We start from the raw sequence: 25848 nt of genomic DNA, 5'->3' as shown, positions 1-25848 counted from the left end.
GGTTCAAATGTGGGTACAGTTCCGGTACCTGAACCAAACTTTGGAATTTAATGTTACATTTTATGCTAAAAAAAAATGAAGAAATAAAATTGCCCCCACTGGTGTCCATATACTCTAATGTAGAGAATTACAGTAGTATAGTTTGGAGTCTGAGTGGTAATATTTCTCCTTGTGGAGAGTGACAAGTCAAGCCTGGCATGTCAGAGTGAGGAGACTTTTAAGGGAAAGTAAATATGCAAATTGTCTCTTGAAATTTGTTGGAGGATATTCACAAGCACAGGTAAGAGCCCTAAACCTGTGACAAGGAACCTTTTATGCCTCCACCTAGGCTTCAGGGTCTTGGTACATCTGCAGTCTCTGCATCCTTGTCTAGTTTTCCCTCTGTACTTTTATATGTCCTTTATATAGAGCAGATAGGCCAATATGCCCTTTCGGGAGTTCATGTTAAAGGGGTGTAGCTAGACAGGAGAGAGAATTGCAAAAGTTGTGCTTCCGGTTTTCGGTGTTAAGATGGTTTCCTAAAGAGTCGCTCTAGATGTGGTGGCAAACCTGATAGGTGCACACGACGTCTTAATTTTGACGGTGGAGCCACTTCTTTTTCTTTTTTTCACTTTGTCGTAAAATGGCTTTGCTAGTGTTTTTTTCTGTTGTTTTTTTGCATTGGCTCTACTGTTGATATTTTTTTCTATCCTTTCAACTATGGAAAGCGGGCAGGAGAATGAACGTCACTTCTTTTAACCGCTTGACACGGAAGTGGTTAAAAGAAGTAACAAAAGACTGAACATGTGCACAGCAGTGTCGTTTTTACATTGCTGTGCATATTGTTCATTCTTTGCCAAGGAATCCTCCTGAAAAAGACATTATATGCATAAAGCCTAATATTTGTAGACCCCCTCCCCCAAATCAATCCATGTTTTAAACTTCTAGAGAACAAGGATCCGAGAAATCTGACTTCGCTTGCCTAGTTGCCCTTTTTGCTAATGGCATGATAATGGTGGCAAGTTGTATGCTAAAAGGAAGTGCACGTTCTAAAAGCATTATGTATGATGTTACATAGAACTGCGGAATAATCTACAGCGTGATACGGATAAGCGTTAGCGGACAACTTCAGCTCCGCTACATTGTCATATATTTGATTCCGTTCACACTAAACATGGGACATCAGGCTTCTTATCTGTCTTCATTGCTTGCCATTAGACAGGAGAACAGTAAGTGTAAGAGACGTCCGGGCACTCTGAGCGCGGCACCAAGAAGAGAGAATAACAGGGATATATCGTGCCACGTAGAATCTTTATCCATCACCTCCCTCCCGCCTGACGAGCTGCTCAGTCATCTCCACTTATGGCTCGGTTGCCATGTTTTCTGATTTAGTAATGATTGCTGATATTGACATTGATGATTTCTTTCCTGAGATATTTATTATCGGCCTATTTCAGCTTTTCCCCTTTCCCATCTCCTTTACTGTTACATGAAAAATGGATGAAATCTTCGCTGCTCAGGCGGCCTGTCATTCTTCAGTCTCGTTTCGCAGTTCGCAGCCGTATCTGTGCGCAGCTGTTGACTTGCGGTTCCGAGGGACTGAAGAAAGTGCACGGTAATGGAGAAGGAATGACAGTTGCAGGTGGTTTAGACGTAAAAGAAACTGACCTGTGAGCCATAGAAATGTCTGGCAGGAGAAGCGGAAAGTCAGCGAGGGTGTTCTTCCTCCGACATGGAAGTGTACAAGTCCTAGGGTGACGTCTGACAGAACTTGCTGGATCTCACTCTGTAATAACTTCAAAATTACTTTTGTGCACAGGGACAATTTGAAGGAACCCTTTAGAAACAAATTAGTTCTATTTTTTATGTCCTTTGAAACTACAAATCATGTATTACTTCCTTGGACATTGCATAAAGTGATCGGACCCACGGGTATGGCAAGAGGTTAAAGGGGTACTGTGGTAAGAAGACGTTATCATCACCTATCCACTGAAGGAGGTGATGAAATCCAGAGTGGTGGGGGTCCGATCTCAGAGCCCCACCGCTTGCCTGTTTGGACACTTTTTTCCCTGTTTAAATGAAATGACGGTGCTCATGTTCCCCTACAGTCTCATAGCAAATTCATGAGGATGCGCAATGCCACTCTATTCACCCTGTTTTGGCAATTGGTGGAGGTCTCAGCAGCCGTACCTCTGCCGATCTGCAATTTACCACCTACTCTGGAGATAGGTGGTAACTACTTGATACCGGAATAGTCATTTAAAGAGGATCTGTCACATGCCACAAATGGTTTTTTTTTTTTCAATATTTGGTGTAATCGCTTTTTGCTTTCAACACTGCATCAATTCTTCAAGGTACAAAGTCGGATGCAAAATCAGGGACATTGTTGGATTATAGTCAGGGGCACAAGTAAAAAAGGATATTGCACGGGTGATGATGAGCATTATTTTCATATGTAGGTTGAAACAAAGCATTAACTGAAATGGAAAGTGCTGTGTAGGAGGCTTAAAACTGGATGAGGAGCAGGATAACTTTGCTACAAAGGTGAGATTTTGGAAGATAGTTTCACATCACAGGTCATAAACAATGGCAAGACTAAGCACAGCAACAAGAAACAAGGTAGCTATACTGCATCAACAAGGTTTCGCTCAGGTAAAGCAAATTGTGTTTCAAGATGTGCTGTTCAAACCCTTTTAAAGATGTAGCAAGAAGTGGGCAATGTTGAAGACCATAGATGCAGGGGTCGGTGAAGAAAACTTATTGCAGCAGATGAAAGATACATCATGCTTGTGTCCAGAAGTGCTATCAAGTCAGAGATGGCAGTAACCAGTGGGACACAGCTACACCCATCTATTGTTCGGAAAAGTGGCCAAAAGTGGTCCACATGGAAGAATTGCAGCCTAAGGAACCATAGCTTTGACATAAGCTAGAAACAAGCATGAGGGACTCAACTATGTACAAAAACATAGGAGCTGAGGTGCAGGAAAATGGCAGCAGGTGCTCTGAACTGATGAGTCAAAGTCTGAAATATTTGGAAGTCACAGAAGGCAGTTTGTTCACTGAAGGGTTGGAGAGTAGAGATGAGCGAACCCGAACAGTGACTATGTAAGACAGCTGTCTTTGATGCAGCTAACTAGTCTGGGTCAGGAGAACCTCTAGTCTGTGCATCAGACCAAGAAATATGGTGGATGTTTGAGTCTGGTTGTGATGCAGTAAGAGAACCCCCTGACAGACAGCTACTTCATATCTTACACTAAAGAAGCAGCTTATGTAGGTGATCTGGGTCTGGAGATGGGGCCATTGCAACACTCACCACCACAGAGGAACCTGGTCCCCAAGTTCTTCTCTCCTGTATGTCAAGACCTTATACCATTTTGGGCACCAACTTCGCTTTTCACGATTTGCATAAAATTGTCTGACAAGTTGTGTTCTGCCCAGAAATATGTGAATACCTGGCCCATTTTGGTTAAATAATAATTACTGTAGATAATGATTTATAGAAAAAAATAAGAACATGGGATAATTGGTTTGTTTTCTCCACAGGACCCTGTTACCGTAATTGGTTCTCTCTGTATTTCCTCCATCTTGCAAGTTTTTGAGCTTAAATCTAAGCAGAGAATGTAAACGGTTAAATAGCAAGTTGAGCTCTGCTTCATCTGAATAAGTAGACTGGTCATTCTAATTTACGGCCGCTCTCGCTCGGATGTAAGATCTGCACATTATTTAAGGCCAAAGAAATGGTGGTGTGAGAATTGTTATGGGAGTTGTAGGGAAAGGGGCATGCTGAAAGTTATAGTGTTCCAGGTTGAGCGTCAGGTCTAGTATAACTGCAGTATCACTGTACATTCATTCACCTCTCTGCATTCAGAGCAGTGAGCTGTGTATGTGAATACAGATATCCTAGACACTCTTCATTCATTATACACAGCCCCCTGGATGAATGACAAAGAAGGAAGAGCCCCTCTGACCTTTAGTCGTGCTGGTGGCAGCTGCCATACTGCCACTAATAGAATTTCTCTCACATATCCTGAAACATAAAATGTAGGGAGCTGAAGAAGCATTTTTTCAGGTTAATTGAACCAGTAAATTCTTAATGGCTCCTTTTCATTTCGTTAATGTAATGCACTTTAAGGCAATCAGATGAGAGTGAAACCATAAAGTGCTTAAGTAATCATCCTACAGTGCTGCCCCTACAAGTTATCGCCAGCACGCTCCTGAGAACCTGTATTTCTGCGTATTTCAGAAAAAGGGAAGTTGTAACTGAATCGTGACATTAATGGGTGAATGCCAGGGTTTCTGAGAGTAGGCAAAACAATCTACAATTTGTTCCCTACTGTGTTCCTATTTGACCAGTTACACAAAACTGCATCTTCTGCACCACTTAAAGTTATGCCATTTTTGGCAACCATGTCTTGTACTGATCTGTGTTCTGTCCTGAACTGTGTCCTTACCTGAACTGTGTCTTGTCCTGAATTGTATCTTGTCCTAAACTATGTCCTACTCCTTACCTGAACTGTCTTGTCCTGGATTGTATTTTGTCCTGAACTGTGCCCTATGCCTTACCTGAACTGTGTCTTGTCCTGAATTGTATTTTGTCATGAACTGTGTCCTATGCCTTACCTGAACTGTGTCTTGTCCTGAATTGTATTTTGTCCTGAACTGTGTCTTACTCCTTACCTGAACTGTGTCTTGTCCTGGATTGTATTTTGTCCTGAACTGTGCCCTATGCCTTACCTGAACTGTGTCTTGTCCTGAATTGTATTTTGTCCTGAACTGTGTCCTATGCCTTACCTGAACTGTGTCTTGTCCTGAATTGTATTTTGTCCTGAACTGTGTCCTACTCCTTACCTGAACTGTGTCTTGTCCTGAATTGTATTTTGTCCTGAACTGTGCCCTATGCCTTACCTGAACTGTGTCTTGTCCTGAATTGTATTTTGTCCTGAACTGTGTCCTATGCCTTACCTGAACTGTGTCTTGTCCTGAATTGTATTTTGTCCTGAACTGTGCCCTATGCCTTACCTGAACTGTGTCTTGTCCTGAATTGTATCTTGTTCTGAACTGTGTCCTATGCCTTACCTGAACTGTGTCTTGTCCTGAATTGTATTTTGTCCTGAACTGTGTCCTACTCCTTACCTGAACTGTGTCTTGTCCTGAATTGTATTTTGTCCTGAACTGTGCCCTATGCCTTACCTGAACTGTGTCTTGTCCTGAATTGTATCTTGTTCTGAACTGTGTCCTATGCCTTACCTGAACTGTCTTGTCCTGAATTGCATTTTGTCCTGAACTGTGTCCTACTCCTTACCTGAACTGTGTCTTGTCCTGAATTGTATCTTGTCCTGAACTGTGTCCTATGCCTTACCTGAACTGTGTCTTGTCCTGAATTGTATTTTGTCCTGAACTGTGTCCTTAACTTAACTGTGTCTTGTCCTGAATTGTATCTTGTTCTGAACTGTGTCCTATGCATTACCTGAACTGTCTTGTCCTGAATTGCATTTTGTCCTGAACTGTGTCCTGCTCCTTACCTGAACTGTGTCTTGTCCTGAATTGTATTTTGTCCTGAACTGTGTCCTACTCCTTACCTGAACTGTGTCTTGTCCTGAATTGTATCTTGTCCTGAACTGTGTCCTATGCCTTACCTGAACTGTGTCTTGTCCTGGATTGTATTTTGTTCTGATCTGTGTCCTACGCCTTACCTGAACTGTGTCTTGTCCTGAATTTTATCTTGTCCTGAACTGTGTCTTACTTCTTACCCGAACTGTGTCTTGTCCTGAATTGTATCTTGTCCTGAACTATGTCTTTTACTGAATTATGTCCTGTCCTGGAGTATGTCTGGTCTTGAACTGTTAATTGATATTATGGCTGATTTTTTTGAGACTTGTAATTTTGGCTTGAAAAAGGCCTATTATGGCCGAAACGTCACTTTTTCCTTCTACATCATTTGTAACCACTGCCATATGCTTTTAAAGACAGAATAAAAGTTATACTTTATCCCTACGAGAAGTTTATGGTGCCTCAAATACTTTGGATTTTGATACTGCTTTGGACCTTGTGAGGGGTCATTCCAAGCCTGCACAGAGTGGCCTTTGGTGCGTAAGAAACATCCATTGGACTCAGTCTTGTCCTGAACTATGTCTTGACCTGTGTCTTGTACTGACCTATATTCCATTCTGAATGATGTCTTGACTGGATCTATGTCTTATCGTGAATTGTGTGCTGTCCTGTGTTTTGATCTGAACTGTGCCCAGTCTTTTGTTTTTTACTGGACTGTGTACTGTCTTGAACTTTGTCCTGTTCTGTGTTTTGTACTGAACTGGGTCTTGTTCTGTGTTTTGTGCTGAACTGTGTCCTGTTGTGAACAATGTCTTGATCTGAATTGTGTCTTGTCCAGAACTGTTCAGTTACAATACAAAATGAAATGGGACTTAAATATAAATGTCTTTATGACTGGACTAATTTTTCAAACTGAGCTCCAGGAAAGCTGGAAGACAATCCTTCTGGGAGTTGTATAGGCTCAGACATTTACGGTACCTTATTTTGGTTTTACTAACCTCCATTTATAATTGCTAACATTTCTCGGGACGCCTTGGTACTGCCCCAATGCCCCTTGCCCGAGCCTGCCTCCATCCTTTCCAAGAACACCCGCATTTGGGCAAGGGTTACAAAATCCTGGGAAATACTAGGACAGTTGACAACTTAGTCTATATGATCATATCTTATCTCCAGAAGCTTCCAATTAGATTAAAGAGTACACAAAGTTTTTTTTCTTTTCAGAAAAATTAGTGTGACTTGTCGATTGGATACTATATTATGGAAGTAATTCTCTTGGAGGAAAGTACCTTCATAATATCAAACCGTAAACAACACTGCACGTCGGTACATGTTAGGTCTACGGATCCTCAGTACAAAAACTATACTGAGTTACCAACTCTCCCAGTAATGTTCTGGAAAAAGGCAAAATCTTTCCAACTCCCAGAGGAGTCGGCAAATCTTCAGTGTCACAGAAGCCTCCTATGAAGCCGCACTCCCTGAATGGTTCTTGTTTCATGGCTCTGGGATGATGCGTCATCAGATCTAACCCTGGCACCCACACAGATAATGATGGGGCGGGAACAGTATTGGCGCCCACCAAAAAATTAGTCTTAAGTTCTCCTGGAAAACCATTTCAAAAACTTGCCTAGTAGTACAAAACCTCTGGAACTCTGTGCCTACCCAACTCCATGTACATGACTGTGCTGAGGCCTATATCACTGATACTGTCACCCAGCTTTCCCAGAAACAGATAGAATATTGATTTGTTTTTACTCCTGAGTAAATGCTCTTTAATATTACAGATCATTGCCTCCCTTAGATGACTCAGTTTTCTAATCTGCAGTCGTCCTTTCATTGAGGTCCATGTCCTTTCTCATTCTCTTCTTTTTAAACTTGTTAATAGTTACAGAGATAAAATATATCAGAAAATGGGCAATGAGAAGAGACAATCTGAGATCAGCCGTGTTAAACGGCGCTAAGCGCTTCATACTCCAGTGGTATCTTGTAAAAACCGAGGGAGATGATTGTCCTCAATGATTTCTCCTCTCCGGGATGATTTACAAGATGCTGTGTCAGCAATGATTTATCTATTGACAGCTAAGGATAATAAGATACGGGCGTACATGCAGCTCGCCCTTTTTCAAATTAACCTACAGACTGCATTAGGCAAATTTGATGGCATGAAAGGATTTTGCCAATTTGTCTGGAAGCAATTCCTCTTTGGTGCTGTACTAAGAGGAGCATTTCATGCCACCCAGCAATTTAAACGACTTTGATAGATAGTCCAGGAGGTGAAAGTATTCTACTGTACATCTATATTATCACTCCAATAAAAAGCCAATTCCCTTAATTGCTGGCCAGAATTAATCTGCAGAACAGGAGAAATGCGGCAGCAGGAGGGAGCGTGTCCTTGTGTCGCCTTAACTCAGTGCCCCCTAATCCACAAGCGTATCCATTCATTACTTACAGTGTCTCGTATATACAATCACAGAACAAATCTATCTCTCTATCTATTTATCATCTATCTATCTATCTATCTCTCTATATATTATCTATCTATCTATCTATCTATCTATCTATCTATCTACCTATCTATCTATCATCTATCTCTCTATATATTATCTATCTATCATCTATCTCTCTATATATTATCTATCTATTATCTATTTATCTATCATCTATTATCTATCTATCTATCTATTATCTAACTATTATCTATCTATTTATCTATCTATCTATCTATCTATCATCTATCTATCTATCATCTATCTCTCTATATATTATCTATTTATCTATCTATCATCTATCTCATATCTATGTATTCTCTATTTATTATCTATTTATCTATTCTATCTATCATCTATATATCTATCTATTATCTATCTATTTATCTATCTATCTATCTATCTATCTATCTATCATCTATCTATTATCTATCAATCTATTTATCTATCTATCTATTATCTATCTATTTATCTAGTATCTATCTATCTATCTATCATCTATCTATTATCTGTCTATCTATCTATATATCTATCTCTCTATTATCTATCTATTACCTATCTATCTATCTATTATCTATCTATCTATCTATCTATCTATCTATCTATTTATCTATCTATTGTAGTGCAGCGGGGATGGTGCAGTGTGACAGACAGGCAGTGACCACAGGAAAGTTCAAAACAAAGTCAAACATACTCACAAACGGAATACAAATGGTATCCTCCGGATTGCAGCCGAGAATCAAGACAGTCCGTATCCAAGACTGATTGCCGTGGCCGACTGCACCACCGTGTCACGCTGAGGGGTGCCAGGCCTTTTGGCTTTGCTTGTCTCCATGTTACTTCACACAGGCTGAACCGCAGCAGAGCCACCTGCTCTGCAGTTTCCAAACCAAGACTGATACACTCAACCCTTTGTTGCAGGGTTTTTAAATGGAGTCTGTGGCCATGGGCCATTTGTAAGACCCAGCCTGGAGGGAGCGAACAGCACGACTACCATCCCGTAGTTCGCTCCCAAAATAAAAGCCCCTAACAGTTTTTCCTAAACCTTGTCTTGGTCAAACAACTTGACCAGGTGCACACTTAATTTTATTTTGAACTGCAACCACAGCTTTGCGACTGCAATGCATTCCAGCAGGTTTAATACGCTTCTATGTGCATCCTGGGGATACATAGCGACCCTCACATATAATACCTGTCACTGCCTCACACTGTCTATTATCTATCTATCTATCTATCTATCTATCTATCTATCTATCTATCTATCTATCTATCTATCTATCTATCTATCTATCTATCTATCGTATCTATCTATCATCTGTCTGCTTAAAGAGAACCTGTCAACCCCAAAATCGAAGGTGAGCTAAGCCCACCAGCACCAGGGGCTTATCTACAGCATTCCGTAAAGCTGTAGATAAGCCCCCGATGTATCCTAAAAGATGAGAAAAAGAGGTTAGATTATACTCACCTGGGCGGGCGGTCTGGTCCGATGGGTGTCGCGGTCTGGTCCAGGGACTCCCATCTTCTTACGATGACGTCCTCTTCTTGTCTTCACGCTGCGGCTGCAGCGCAGGCGTACAGATTTGCCCTGTTGAGGGCAGAGCAAAGTACTGCGCACTGCAGTACTTTGCTCTGCCCTCAACAGGGCAAATCAAGGTGCTGAGCCTCTCTGACCTTTCTCGGCGCCTGCGCACTGCAGTACTTTGCTCTGCCCTCAACAGGGCAAATCAAGGTGCTGAGCCTCTCTGACCTTTCTCAGCGCCTGCGCACTGCAGTACTTTGCTCTGCCCTCAACAGGGCAAACAAAGTACGCCTGCCCTGGAGCCGCAGCATGAAGACAAGAAGAGGCCGTCATCGTAAGAAGATGGGAGGCCCCGGACAGGACTTCGACGCCCATTGGACCAGAAGCGGACCGGGACCGCCCCTGGCTGAGTATAATCTAACTCTGGGCTTAGCTCACCTTCGATTTTGGGGGTGACAGGTTCCCTTTAATATTTAAAAGAATATTTTTAATTAATGAGTATAAAACTGGTCCACATTCTTTTTTTTTTGGAGCTCAATTAATATAAATAATCAGAGCTCCATAAATAGAATAATTAATTGATTCATAATATTTTGCACAGTCTTTAATTGCTGAAATTCTGCAGCCAGTACGTTCATATCCTCCAGTGTTGGTCACCTTTGTGATTAGTGATCATCTCACATTTGAATCAATTATAATATGTAATTGATCAGATGGCCGAGTGATTACTATTAGTACAATAGTTCGTTATTGATTGTGTCATATTACAAATCCTTATATTTCTGAGCTTTGGACATATTATGTTTCCTTTATTAAATGGATGATATATTTTTTAAATGTGATGCATACTGATGGGGATGATCTGCTAAATCTGCTTTTCCCCTTTTCTGATATCTATATGGAACCGATCTAGCCTTAAAGGGGTTTTACCACAAAAACAGTTCATTTTAATCAATAGATCCTGGAATAATAATAGTTTCCACAATTGGATGAGTTCAAATAAAATGTTCCTGCGCTGAGATAATCTTATAATTGTGCCCCTGCTGTGTACTGTGTAATATCTGTGTCTGACCGTGCAGGAACATGGTCTGATCATACCACAGCTCCTGGGCAGGGGAGGACGCAATACTGAGTCTACAGATATTACAGAATGAGATTGTAAATAACTCTTTCTTTGAGGTAAAACATTTTTTAAAAACAGGCAGTGAAATGTTTCACCTCCCAAAAAGAATCATCTGTGATCTCCCCCTGTAATGTCTGTATTCTCTCTTTTGCTTCCTCCCTGCCCAGGAGCTGTGGTATGATCAGACCCTGTTCCTGTACGGTCAGACACAGACATTACACAGTACACAGCAGGGACCCAGTTATAAGATTCTCAAACAGGAACATTGTAGTTAAACACATTCAGTTGTGGAAATTATTATTATTCCAAGATCTATTGATTAAAATCACACTTAAAATTAACTTTGTTTATGGGAAAACCCCTTTAAGGCCTCGTTCAGATGAGCGAATTATACAGACTTGAGCTGTACATGTGCCCCACAGACCACACTCTTTTCTGCCAGTGGCCGATATTCAACATGGCCCATAGGTCTATCTGGAAAAATCAGAGCACTCACTACTTTGATCTGATTTATATACCAGACTTGTGCATGGAAATGGTAGTCACCTCCTGCACCCGTCTGACATGTAGACGAGCACATGGAGCCAGTCACATCAGCAATTTGGGGACATGACTGTCCTAAGTTTTAGCAGGACGGCCTGAATCCAGCCTTAGCCCTACAGCTTTATTACAGAGCTATTTGAGACAGCCTTGTTTCTATGGATGCACGGCCTAACAACTATAAGTCAATGTGTTGTCAGGTAAAGCGGCCCTAGCAACCGGTCCTTCTAAGCTTACTCGTGTGAGGACATTGGCAGCTCAGGGCTAAATTTCAACTGACCTGAGCCCAAAATGGGGCAAAATGGTCAAATACATGGCAAATATACCGCTTTCTCTCTTCTAATGCCATAATTATCATACTGGTACAATTGCCAATAAATGGTCCTTGTAACGGGGTCTACCAAGCTGGGGTACCTCTTTCAGTACCACCCCATGTTTCAGGAGGTCCACTCTGCTTTGGCTGGAGTCTGAATGAAGGACGCTGGCTGGAATTGCTTGGTTACATGGGCGCATATAAAAGATCACTGCGTCTCCACATATTTCCAGTATGACAACCCTTTACTCACAGGACACAGAATATATATCACACAGATACAGAGGGCAGGCTAATAGAAAAGCGGCAGGCCAGACATAAATTACAATAGCCGCAGGTGGCCGGAGCCTGCCGATATTTACTGTGGGAATTACAAAGGTGGGGGGCGGACAAAAGGGGAATATCGTGTCCCCTCCGGCCAGGGGTGCAGCCTTTGGGCTGATGCATTAGGGACATGCGTCTCACATGGAACCTATTATACATACATATAACTGCACAACATATTCTGGGTGCTGAGTGGTTCCGTAACACATAACAGTCCGACTCCTCATATAGACTCAGGGCCCAATTCATAAATGGATTTACACCTGTTTATGTCCAAATTTTCTTTTAGTGTTTTGAGCATTTTTTGCGTTTGCGCTTTATTCATCTTAACATTTCTCCTTTTTTTGGGAGTCTGTGATATGTGTTCGCCTGAGTTATTTTTCTACATTCATCATTTGTGGAATTAATTTATCTCTTACTGACATTTGCCTCACATGTACGGCGGAAGTCAGTAACGTGTGTGCGGGGCAAGCTAATGGGGTGACATCACCCCATGCTCGGTAGGTAACGGCTGTGTGTTATAGCAAAGATATGACTCCTAGGGTTAACCTGTTAAATGCTGCCTGTGGCCGGGCTTCAAAGGAGACAGTGATTTTTGCTATAAGTAGCAATACTGTGGTATTGCTGTATGTAGGATGTCCGACCAGACTACTACAGATTGAAGTCCTCAAAGGGGACTAAAAAATACAGTGAAAAGTAAAATAAAGAAAGTTTTACCAAATATGAAAAAAAAAATTAAAGTTCAAATCACCCCTCTTTTTCCCCATTAAAAGTAAAAATAATAATAATAAAAAAAATACACATACTGTATGTGCAGCATTCAGAAACGTCTAAAAACTGTCAAGTTTTTTTTTTAAAGTCAAAATTATGTTTTTTTTGTTGACTGCAATACCACAAAAAAAAGCGAGCAAAATGTCATATCTATCCCAAAATAATATCAATATAAACATTATTTCAGTGCACAAAAAATAAGCTCTTACGCGGCTCCATCGATCAAAAAAATGAAAATATTATGGGTCTCTGAAACCCCCAAAATGTTTTTTTTCAAACCTCTGATTTTTTTTATCAAGTACTAAAATAATTTAAATAATGGAGAAGCCCTTTATCACCCTAATCATACTGATAAGGAGGATCACATTGCCAGGTCATTTTTACAACACAATGTACACCATAAAAACAATTGCCAAAAAACAATGTTAAAATTGTGTATTTTTTTCCCCCCAATTTCACAGCAATTTTACTTGGGATTTTTTTTTTTCATTTTTCCAATACACTGTGTTGTAAAATAAATAATGACCACTTCATTCAAAACTATAACTAATTTTGCAAAAAAAAAAAACCATGATACGTCTATGTGGACAGAAAAATAAAAACCACTACTTAATCCCCTTTCTCCTATATTTTTCCCAACTCCCTTTCCCTGTCTAGTTTTTGGATGTTTAAATGTAAAAATGTTAATAAAGTTTGCTTGAAAAAAAAAAAAAAAAACTTATGGCTCTGGGAAGAAGAGGAGGATAAAACAAAAGCTCAAAAATGGAAATTGGTTGCATCAGGAAAAGGTTAAAGTTTGAAAATATTTTTGCCAGATTAATCTTTTTTGCCTTTTGAAAAGTCGCTAAATTTGTCGCAATGGTACTTCAGTCCCTCCCTGCAGTGATTTTATGTATACCAGAATTTTTTGTGCTACTTTGCGTAAACGTGCAGGTTTTTTTTTTATTTGCACTAAAAAGTCACAAGAAAGCAAAACGACAAAAATAAAGACCATTTTTGACTAGGCCCAAAATGTATGGAATGCGTGTGCCATTTTGAAGAATTTGTGGAAAATGAGGAATATGGTGGTTCAGAGTCCGCGTTGCCCAATGTTCAAAGGCGTAGTCACACACAAGGTTGAAGCCTCTTCATCAGGACAATGTGCACAATGTGGTTTGGTCCTGATGAAGAAGTTGGAAACCTTGAAACGCGTTGACACAATAAACCGCATTCTTGCTTTAACCTTGTGTGTGACTCCACCTTTGAACATTGGGCAGCGCGGTCTCTGAACCACCATATTCCTCATTTTTTGCATGGCATTTTATTGGTGGTCCGGCAGCCGCCTTTACATGCTTTTATAGGAGTTGTGACCGTCACAACCCCATCAGGTGGGCGTACCTATAATATTTTATTTAATTCGGTTATCAGATAAAACGCTATTCGTCTCTCTAGTTTTATTATTTGATTTATTTTGAAGAAGTTGGCACAAAAAAAGTAGCAAAAAAGCAAAAAAAGAAAAATTGATATAAAAAAGGCAAATGGTATATCAGGGCCTTAACATTCCACGTGCTGTTCTATAATGTCTGCTTAAAAAAATATCCCACTCATGCGATTCTAAGTGAGAGATTGTAATTAAGAATTTGCAAAGAAACCACCATATAAATGTTTTATTAATTCTGCGTTAAATGCCAAACATATAAAAAATTACAGTTTTAATAAAAACACCACCTGCTGTGTTGGGGTGGTCTTCTCTCCTTTCTGCTCCACTTCCAGGATGTTCTGATGCTGTTGGTCTCCTGAGATCCTACATTAAACTATTAAACTGAGTCCAGTCACCAACTTGGATGGGAAATGTATTAAAGACATGTTTTTTTCTTCTGCATTTAAAGCGTATTTTTTTAAGTCCTAAACCATAAAGTAGCCAGGGATCATTATACATATATAGCGCAGCTGTGTGCTGTATACATTCATTGGTAAGCAGAAATATATATACTGCGGGAATTGTCGAGAATGAACGGCCATTCTACTCACGTGCATCCATAGAGTGAGTCTGACCACTGCCGAATTAGCATCCAACATGGGGTGGCAAAATGTGGTCCTCCTTTACTGATGTGTAGGATGCATGAAGCGACGGGTATATAAAGCTCTGTTCACATGTCCGTTTCAAAATTCAGTTTGTGTGTTCCATATTCAGTTTATCATTAGCTAGAATGAAGTTTTATAGTCAAGAGCTGTATTCACAATTCTGCCTCCTCATTTATACCATCTACAGCACCACCTGATTAGTAAATAATCTCCATCTCCAGCAGCCAAAGTTTATGATCGGCACTTAAAAGGGTTCTCCAGTGATGGGTGATAACCTGGGTCCTGCACTGGTCAGCAGACTTTTTGGCCGCTGGAAAAAGCCAAGCACAGCCCATAGTCAAGCATGCATGCTACTTCATTCTCACCGGGATGAAAAGTTCCCCATTCTGCCTATGGGGGTGCAACCATTGGTTGGTTCCCCAACAATGAAGAAGTTACAATCTACTCTGTGACCAGAGGAGAAGCCTACACATACATATACACATACCTACCAACCTTTCTGCATTTGCAGAGACTGTCCCAGATTTTCAGACTCTGTCCCAGGAAATTCAGACTGAATCCTATACAGAAGGGGGCAGATTCCTTGGTTTGCCAACAGCTTTCCCCCTGATCTACCCATAAATACTCAGACTGCTTGGATTATAAAGTCAAGTGGTTGCCAGACACTTCTGACAGCAGCTTATTTTCCATCACCACAATGGATTCGTCAAGATGAGCAAAACATACCCCAATCCTCATTTCCCCAATATCTGCCAATATTTGTGGTAAGTCCTGACCAGGTTTATCTAATGCCGAGCACCAGGATAACGCCGCATGCCAAATGTCAATCTCAGTTCTGCTACATTACAGCAGATCTCATGCTCTGCTATCTCCTCCCTTACAAAAACGCAAAAATCTGCTTTAAACCATAGTTTATCAACTATCCTTCTCCTCTTTGACACGATTATATCTCCATGTTATATCAATCTGATCACTGACGCCTACGGATAACTTTGAACACTCTTACGATATCTCTCCTTATTTCCCAAACCATCAACTCACCGGCGGATATTCTGTAAAAATGGATTATTAATAAAGATTTTAAAAAAAGAGACCTCATTCTACCCCTGGAGGAGAGCTATATTCATATCGTGACCTCAAGTGTATCCAGATTGGATATTGGACTAAAAATACTTCCCGACAGCTGGACTGAACTTGTCCCGCACAAAAGGAAACAGCGCAGGGGCTTAAGGCTAAGAAGCCATATTACACAAGAATAGCATCTTCCACTTTTCTCGCCAAAGATAGTAAAATTAACATGCAGCTGGCTCCTCTGATAAATGGATTCGGTTAGGTCACTGAGGGGATGCATGTGACACTAAGTGATTTACAGTCCCCTTACCTTAATGAAATTGTTTCAGCGAGATGACGCTGAGAGCTTTTAATGGATGGCTTTACTTGATGTAATGAAATTGCATTCCTTTGGCATTTAATATAAGGTGCAGTTATTATTTACTAGAGCTTTTCCAGAGCTACTATTGCTATTGTGAGCAGCAGCAGCAGGGCTGTCGCACAGTGCACACGGGGGAGACGGTGCACGGCAATAGCTGCTGGTTAAGGAGGCCTAGATCTGTCCATTGCATCCCATTGCTTAAGTCGATCCTCCTTCATCTGTTCACAGGCAACTGGATTTTAACCAGATCAGCTGTATCGAAGATGGAGCGTTCAGAGCCCTGCGCGACCTGGAAGTGCTGTGAGTACATCTTATCTCATGCCTTGGGATCAGTAGAAGGAGCAGCCTCCATTTGTGAGCTCGTCTGTATCTGATGTGCTACAGTTGTGTGTGTGTGTATATACATGTGCATATTTATATATCTGAACCTTTTTAATTAATCATTACTTATTACTATTTTAGTTTTTAATTCTGTACTGAAAATATATAATAACGATTGCACCCTAGGGGGTCATGTATTGAAAAGATGTCTAAGTAGAAGACGGTTGACCTTGTCCGATGAACTTGTAAGAAAGATCTCCCCGCTGTTCGGCTCTTAGTTAATGATAGAAAAATAAGAAAAAAGTAGTAAATAGTTGAATAGTAAAATAGGATTAAGACGAACGGTCAAAACTGCATTTATTGCAAGCGGTCTACTCAAAGAAGATGGCCAGTATGCATTGGAATTGCGGCCTGGACAAGGAGGTATAAGGAGGTGGTGTTTTAGAAACGTTTCACCTTATGTCGCACTATTGCGTCAGTCTGACCACGCCTAACTGTCGGTAATTGTGACAGCGTATGCCGCATTGGCGTACATTGCAGTGGCCACGTATGCGCCATTCTTTATGATACATTACTGCGGGATTTCTTTTATATTTATCACCTTCATTTTTATCCATTTCTGTTTCCCATCTCAGATTTTATTACATAAAAATTTTATAGTCTTTCATAAGATTTTTAGATGAATATGTTTGCTGTATACATAAAAGTTACATAGATATTAAAGAACTCACGTATAAAGAGTGTCAGCGGTGGGACACGGCATCCGCCGGCTCAGAATACAGCACATACTTTCTCCATCCGCAATTTAGGATTTTATTTACGCTGGACTAACAAGGCCAAACAATTTTTAGGAAGTGCGTGTCACCGTCCAACATGCCGATAATAAATGTCCAGTGCCATGTATGATGTCTCTAAAGAGTCGTGATAAGTAGAGACATTTTTTCTGTATATGTCCCATGGTTGGTCCACATTTCACAATGACGGATATAAATGGCCCCCCAAAATATAGAAGAGCAGCCCCCTAAATCTAATAAATGCAGTGAATACAATAGTTCTTTGTAGACAGTAATAGATATTGTAACTCAGCGCAAACTCAGAATGTGTTTCCTGCTCATGTGACTTTTAGAATGGGCTTTATCAGGACTGAAGACCTCAGGGTTACGATTAGATAGTGAGAATCTTCTAAATCCAATAGAAACCCAGACGGCCTAATCATCACGTGTAGTGTATTGCCCAGGTGTAATAGTGCTGCCATCCTGCCAGCATGCCAACACCCGCAGATGGGCCCTAACTCACTAACGTGGGAAAAGAGGTTTATTTAACTTGTACAGACCTATATCTAACCATCTATCACATATCTAATGTCTATCTAATATCTATGTTATGTCTAATGTCTGTCTATCTATCTATCTATCTATCTATCTATCTATCTATCTATCTATCTTGCCTGAGAATTGCTTGCCTGAGGAGGTGGTGATGGCGAACTCAGTCGAGGGGTTCAAGAGAGGCCTGGATGTCTTCCTGGAGCAGAACAATATTGTATCATACAATTATTAGGTTCTGTAGAAGGACGTAGATCTGGGTATTTATTATGATGGAATATAGGCTGAACTGGATGGACAAATGTCTTTTTTCGGCCTTACTAACTATGTTACTATGTTACTATGTATCTATCTATCCAAAAGAGAAAAGGCAACACTCCAGAGTCCAACATTCAATGGTTTATTGACCCATCATGCCAGGGCAACATTTTGTGTGGAACTTTTTACACACTTGGAACAAAACGTTTACTTGGCATGATGGGTCAATAAATTCTTGAATGTTGGACTCTGGAGCGTTGCCTTTTTTTTAGTGCGGAATTTCTTTTATATTTATCACCTTTATTTTTATCCATTTCTGTTTTCCATCTCAGATTTTCTATATATCTGTTTGTGAAAAAAAAAAGGAACAGCACACTATATAAGGCCTACAAAGCAAATTATCCATAATTTGCCAAAAATCTAGAAGCAAAAAATCAGGCAGCACTCCACTATTTATCCAAAGATAAAGTGGACTTTAGTTAGCCCATATAGCACAGCAACGTTTCGGCTCACATGAGCCTACCTCATGAGAAAGGCTCATGTGAGCCACAATATTGCCACACCATTTGGGCTAAATAAAGTCCACTTTATTTTTGGGTAAATATTGGAGTACTGCCTGCTTTTTTACTTCCATCTATCATAGAAATTGGAACAGCACACTTAAACAGTACACGATGGGTGCAAATCCTCCCAAACCTAACATCCAACTTTTGCAAAAAGATATCAAAATGGAAAAAGCAGGCAGCACTGCCAATAGTTACTGACGTTTCGGTTCAAGTGAACCTTTCTTGAGCAGTGGAATTAGGGTAAGTTCACACAGGGCGTTTTTGCTGCTTTTTTTTTCTGCAGCAAAACCTGATCTTCTTGGCAGGAAAGAAGCTGCATCAAAAACGCAAGTTTAGGTGCGTTTTTGGTGCGTTTTTTGTTGCGTATTTGGTGCTGTTTTTTTTCTCTTTGTCCATGCTAATGTCCTTGAATTTTCAGCAGTTAAAACACAGCAAATAATACCTGCGTTTTTGCAGCATTTTTTCAACACCCATTCAAATCTATGGGTGAAAAACGCAGAGAAAGCGCAGCAAAAACGCTGAAAGAAGTGACATGCTCTGTGTCCAAAAAACACAGCAAAGCACAAAATACTGATCACACAAAAAACCAATGTGTCTGCATGAAATTTCTGAAATCTCATTGGCTTTGCTGGTATTGTAAAAAGCAGCTGAAGATTAGCATAAAAATGCAGCAAAAACGCCCTGTGTGAACTTACCCTTAGTGTACGTAAGAAGTATATATAGGAACATTTTATCAATAGATTTTGACTTGTACAAGACATTCAAATATTTAATTCATCTGCCATAAGGTGCCTCGTAGATCTGACATCTATTCAACTATCCATCACAATCACACATCTATATCTATCTACAATACGACAAAGTCTATCTATTATCTATATCTATCGAACTATCTATATCAGATATTCAAGATATCTATCAATTTCTATCTATCTTATCTATCATCTATCTATCTATCTATCCCTCCATCTATCTATCTATTATCTATCTATCCCTCCACCTATCTCTATCAGATATCTATCTCCCACACAAAATGAAAATCATCAGCACTACACAGGTGGAGGCCCATGGACCCTTTCCCCAGGGTCGTATCAAATCCAGAAAAATTGGATCAAAATGGCAACACTTCAGTTCTTCCAGTATATAATGGAAAAAGTGAGATTTATTCACTTATAAAATCACGCAGTATCTCTCTAACTATCTACATCGATCATTATCCCTAGGTACGTATACCAGCTTTTAGCCCAACGGTACAAAAGTTTAAATGCCCAAGGGGCTCAATAAAGTGAAGTTTGCCCGCACACATATTTCTTTATAAGTACGATCTTAAAACTTATGTAGAATAAAGCAAGAATGTTCCATTTTAGAACTCAAAATGAAATCTGAAATTTCTTCTCTCTTACAATGTAACATTATCCGCTATAGCACGGCTTCAGCAATTATATCATAAAATACACATACAGCTTTTAATGTTTTAAAAAATATATATGTTCCAAGCTTTTTGTTGAATTAAACCAGCACAAAGAGGCTTCCAGAGCTCACATAAAACCATCATGAGTTATGACTTATTTCAAGATTTATTTGCAAATTTCATAGTCCTGTATGTTACATATTGTATCTCGGACTGCTGAAGTCCTGGTTTGTTTTACGTTGCACATACAATCAATCCGTATAATTCTCTTGAGGAAAATCCCTCAATGACCTGATCGTTAGATTTCTGAATATTTAAGATGTAGAAAAGAATATTAAATTAATTTAGACACAAAAAACACACAATAACATTGATAACAATTCCTAATACATGACTTGCTTTTGCGACTATCCAACTAGGAGTAGAAAAAGAATAATGGTTTTCCCATGATTTATTGGTGATATTCAACACAACTTTATCATCCCCTTAGCTTAGAACATGCCGATCAAGATCCTCGTATAATGGCAAAGAGGGTGCCCTCAATATGGCAATTACAGTTTTTACACATTTATGAAAAAGGCACATTAAAAATGAAAAATGTTTTCCTCTAAAAATGTATAATTATTTGTGGTATTTGCCAACAAAGTGTTCACCTACTGAAAGTTTAGGAGTCACGTGTGGCTCTTGAGTCCCCTACGTGAACCAAAGATCACAACAATGTCAAATCGTCACTGATATTTGATATTATTTAAGACAAATAATTTGGACATATCACTCAATCATACCACGCCATAGGAAAAAAGGACATTTACCTCTTGATATGAAATGTATCTTTGAATGTGGTTCACAAGTTATTTGGACATCAAAATTTGCATAGATTTTGCTTGACCAGCCAGATATGAGCTAATGTGATCATGGAATAACCTTTATCTACACTGTCAGAAATTGTAAGTTTTCGAGGCGCCATTTTGGCATAGTGATAAGTGTCGGTGTGTCACTGTGAAATCTAAGGAGAACAGTTCCATGAAGTTTGTAAGGTCTCCCCGTGTCTACTTGGGATTCTTCTACCTTCTCTGGTATCTTTCCCATACTTCAAAAATATACTGATCAATTAGTTAGATTTTTTTTGGAAACTTGCCTTAGTTAGTGTATGAGATAAGAAAATTAGATTGAGGGCCCCATTAGAGAAAGGAACTGATATGACAAGTAATAACGCTATGGAATATATTGGAGCTATATAATAGAAGGAAAATTAGAATTCCCTTGATCAAAAACCAAAAACACTTACAAGTTTCTTATAAAAAAAACAGATGTTAACGTTTTTATTGCATATTGTATTGCTGAGATTACGACTGGGTAAAATTTTAAATTAATACTAAATTAAAGACTGAATGTCAGAACAAGTGTCTATTGGTTGGGCCAATATATATATATTTAAGGCTTTCGGCTCGATCTTGAGCCATGGCGAGTTAATGAATGAAAGATCTGCAGGAAGATCGATCTTGTTCAACTCTGGATAGGTCCACCAAGGTAATCTTGATGGTATCAAGCCATCGGGTTGCTGATCTTCCTCTTCGACTTGTTCCTTCTATTCTTCTGACCATGATGTCCTTTTTCCTAAAGTATAAAAAAAATTATTTATTTACTTTTCCAACATATGATTTTACTCTTTTTATCCTAAATTGTAGTACAAGATTCTAGGACAGTATTGAAAACATAGGTCAAAATGGCCTCCGTGAGTTAGTATTGACAACAAAAGTAAATATAAAACATTTAATCTCACCTATCTAAATTATTTCAATAATTATAATTTTATATTTTTTTCCATTAAGAGTTGTAAACGTAGAGATGAAAAATATAGATTCAAAATTATCATAGACACAGAAAAGTGTTTTATATATTTGTCAGACTTTTGACTTGAAAAATTACTGCAGCATATATTGACTGGATTTATGGTACCCGCACCCATACCCATTGCGACTAATAAAAATCTGCTGACGTTAGTGGGAGGGACAAGTTTAAGGAGTGGACGACTGGAATAGTCTAGAAATTTGGAAGGGCGAGTCCACCCTTGATAAGCGGAAGACTCCCTCACACTCTTCCTGCACAATGCGCATTTCTGCTCGTGTCGCTGGGTCCTCCACTGAAGCCCCTTTATACATTGCTTACCTACAGAGAAGCGGAATCATGATTACTCAAACTAAAGGCAAGTCTGTGAGGATTACTACATTTTTATCTATTTTCCGCTTGATTTCATTTTTTTCTCCTATTTTACTTCCATAACAGCAATTTATTTCTGTAAATTAGGATGTTTAATAATTTTTAATTCATATGTTCTACATATTATTACAAAGTGTAGTAAGCTTAGATATTTCAGGACTGGTAGATGCTGACAACATTTCGAGAGCAAAATACGGAAACATTTTACCGATGAATACAATTTTGTTAATGTTAAACTGTCCCTTTGACTAATAGGTAATTTTATTTTCTTATAATTAGTTAAAAAAATATTTAGCATTTTTTTTTCAAGGTACTTTACCTAAATAATTGAAAATAGATACATAAAAATCTAACTAAGATTAGTTTTTACCCTTAACCCCCTGCAATTTGCATTCAAATTGTATGCTTTAGAGTCAGACAACTTATTCCAAAAAGTGTTAGAAATGTGAAAAATTATTTATGTGAGTAATTTCTTAGAGAACTATCTCTTTTTTTCCGCTATCCTCAGGCAAATCAAAATAAATTGCATTTCCAATTAATAAAATCTTTTTTTATTATTATTATTCTGACTTCCCATAATTTTTCATTCAATTATAACATCACAAATTTGAAGTTAGAAAGCTTTCTTTTAATTAAAAAATTGAAAATGAAAGAAAAAGCTTAATACGGAAGGTGACTTTTGTATTTGAAGTTTCGGTAATATTTTCCCACAATGCATCTCATTCTAGAGAGCTTTGATGGCGCTTTGTAACCAAGCTTGGCATTAATTGGGCAATGTAACTGCAGTTTTCATTAGCAGGCACATTAAGTAAGTGGAAAATGCCCGTGGGAAATGCACTACAGACTTTAAAAATGTTTTAGGCTAATCCAAAGATATATTTTTTTCCGCTAGGGTTCACTGCAATTAATATGGTTGTTGTGCACAATCCTAAAGTACTAGGAAACATATTGAACGGATTTTTCGAGCAATAAACTCTAAGCTGTCAAAAAAATAAAATACACAACTCTGTTACAAATTCGTTGTTGACTTTCTTGATTTAACTTCATCCCTTTCATGTTTTACAGCACCCTCAACAATAACAACATCACTCGGCTTTCGGTTGCAAGTTTCAACCACATGCCAAAGCTCCGAATTTTGTAAGTAGCTTGTTATTAATGAATCTCTAGAGTGTGTTGTGTATTATTCCGAAACTCTACATATTCATCATGCTACTTTAGAATACAGATTTTTTTTTTCCCTTTACTGTATTTTTTTCTAAGCTCTCTAGGACGTTCAATGGCTGAGATATAATTATTTTGTGGAAAATGGTGTTTTATTTTGTATTAATAATTTCCTTTTTATTGTATTAATTATTTTGAATGTTAAGTGCTCATAGTTGCACTGTGTAGGTAATGAACTAAAATAAGAAATATAAGAGTAAATGATTGAAAAAAAAGTATATATTTTTAGCACATATTTCATATATCAAAATTGTTGATGTCCCCTAACTTAAATTGCCTTGTCTTTTTTTATTTGGCATATTTTTGGTAGAATAAGCAAAATTCTTACATTTTCTCTACCATTCACCCACCAAAAATCTGACGTTTGGCTGGGACATGAGCACACAACAGGGCAATACTTTAAGATAAATAAGAGTGGGTGAAAGTGGTGGTAGTGCAAACTTGAGGTGGTTGCATAGGGACACAACACCTATAAGAGCCTTAAATCTGAGACCGCAGCCCCGTGGCTGGAGGAAAGATTCTTCCAGATAGCAATTCACTTTAGTGGAGATATCACGGTATCTGGGCTCCATCTGTGGAAATGAAGAGTGTTTGAAGGTTTAAAATTAAGGTTTTTATTACACCAGCGCGTTTCAGTGTCAGACTGGCACCTTTTTCAAGGTGGAAAGCCAAACACGATGTGAAAAACCATAAATTTTATAATTTTAAGTCCCCTAACTTAAATTGCCTCGTCTTTATTATTTAGCCTATTTTTGGAAGAATAAACTAAAATTCTTACATTTTCTGTACCATTCACCCCAATAAAATTCTGAGGTTTGGATGGGTCATGAGCACACAATAGGGCAATACTGTATGACAAATAAGAGAGGGTGAAAGTGGTGGTAGTGAAAACTTGGGGTGGTTGCGTAGGGACAAGACCTATAAGAGCCTTAAATCCGTGACCGCAGCCCCGTGGCTGGAGGAAAAATGTTTCCAGATAGCAATTCACTTTAGTGAAGTTATCACGGTATCTGGGCTCCATCTGTGGCAATGAAGAATGATTCATGGTTTAAAATTATGGTATTTATTACACCAGCGTGTTTTGGTGTCGGACTGGCACCTTTTTCAAGGTAGAATGCCAAACTCTGTGTAAAAAAACCCTTAATTTTATACCATTGAGGATTCGTCATTCTTGCAAGAGCAACCCAGGAACAGGGATATTTCTACAGAAGTGAAAAATAATTTCCTAGCCCTTTTTGTCCTGTCATTACCATCTTTTACGAAATTTGCTTTCCAAATAAATAACTAAAGACTACCTTGACATATTAGACAGGTCACATTTCATTTGAGACCATGGACTTTGATTGGCTGTCACATATGATAAACTGGAAATCCTTAGTCTTTTATTACTGTACTTCAGCCAGACTTAATTAATGTGAAGTGGCTCTTTGACAAACGGAGCTGCATGAAATAATTAGCTGTAGACTAGACATGGGTGCATTAACATCCATTACAGATTTTTAGTTAAAGGAAAAAGTTCTTCTTGTAAGAGAGGAATTGATTGGTTGAGTATCGAGATAGTTCAACTCCATTAGAAATTTGCAAATACTTGTAAAGAAGATCAGAAAATTAATTTTTCAGTCTTGAACAGAGATAATTGCAGAAATTGATCGAGAATGCTGGAATGATCAGTATTAAGTCTGAAAAACAAAATTGAATCTGATTTAAGAGACGTGATCTACAGCTATAAAATTTTGCCTACAAATTTGAATCTCTTTCTGTTTTTTTTTTTGTCTTATTTTGTAAATGTAATTTTTCCTTTGGAATTCGGCCATGATCTTGTGCCCGTCTTGAAGTAGCGAATGTCTTTGTGTCACCACTTACTTCCTTTAATTTCAGCCGCCGTATTGAGCATGGGTCCCGATGGGCTAAAAGCAACTAATCCCCTTTTATTTGATTAAACAAAAAGAGAAGGAAATCAGAAAAAGGATACAAGGGCATGTTTTATATTGAATTATTTTTTTCTGCCTTGTTCGGTAGAAAATGAATGTGACCTGTTAAAAGGATTTTGCAGGCAGTTTCTATAGAGACTAATAAAGCAAGACTTAGTGATATTTCTAATTGGGAGCCAAATCTTTTATAGCTCTTTTTTCACTCTTGCTGTCAGTACGCTGCCCCTATAGAGCAATTTACTTGAGACTTGTGTAGTCTTTCTTTTTTAACCCTGCTTTTGTTCAGCTATTTAGCTACAGAATTCCCAAACTATTTTCAAGTCTTGGAAGGTTTTCTTTGCAGACTGTAAAGAAACGATGACAGAACTGGCACGACTGAATTTTTTTAATGTTGGCAAACATGGCGAGTTTTCTCCACCATTACTTTTTTAAGGGATTTGCTAAGGACAATTTACTAATGGGAAAAAAAACACATATATTTAGGTTTATACAATGTTTTG

General features: G+C 38.8%; 1 protein-coding gene across 2 annotated transcripts in view; it reads left to right on the top strand.

Annotated features, from left to right (window-relative positions):
- SLIT2 (slit guidance ligand 2) overlaps nt 1–25848 on the top strand; it is a 391877-nt gene that overhangs the window by 259650 nt on the left and 106379 nt on the right. For both annotated transcript variants that reach the window (XM_069744688.1, XM_069744689.1), the window contains exons 6-7: nt 16327–16398; nt 23262–23333. In XM_069744688.1, the coding sequence (XP_069600789.1) occupies nt 16327–16398; nt 23262–23333 (144 nt within the window). The remainder of the gene's footprint in view (nt 1–16326; nt 16399–23261; nt 23334–25848) is intronic.

This window comes from Ranitomeya imitator, chromosome 1, assembly GCF_032444005.1.
Source record: "Ranitomeya imitator isolate aRanImi1 chromosome 1, aRanImi1.pri, whole genome shotgun sequence".
Classification (NCBI taxonomy): Eukaryota; Metazoa; Chordata; class Amphibia; order Anura; family Dendrobatidae; genus Ranitomeya; species Ranitomeya imitator.
Note: the sequence above shows the minus strand (reverse complement) of the source record. Positions and strands in the feature narration are given on the sequence as shown.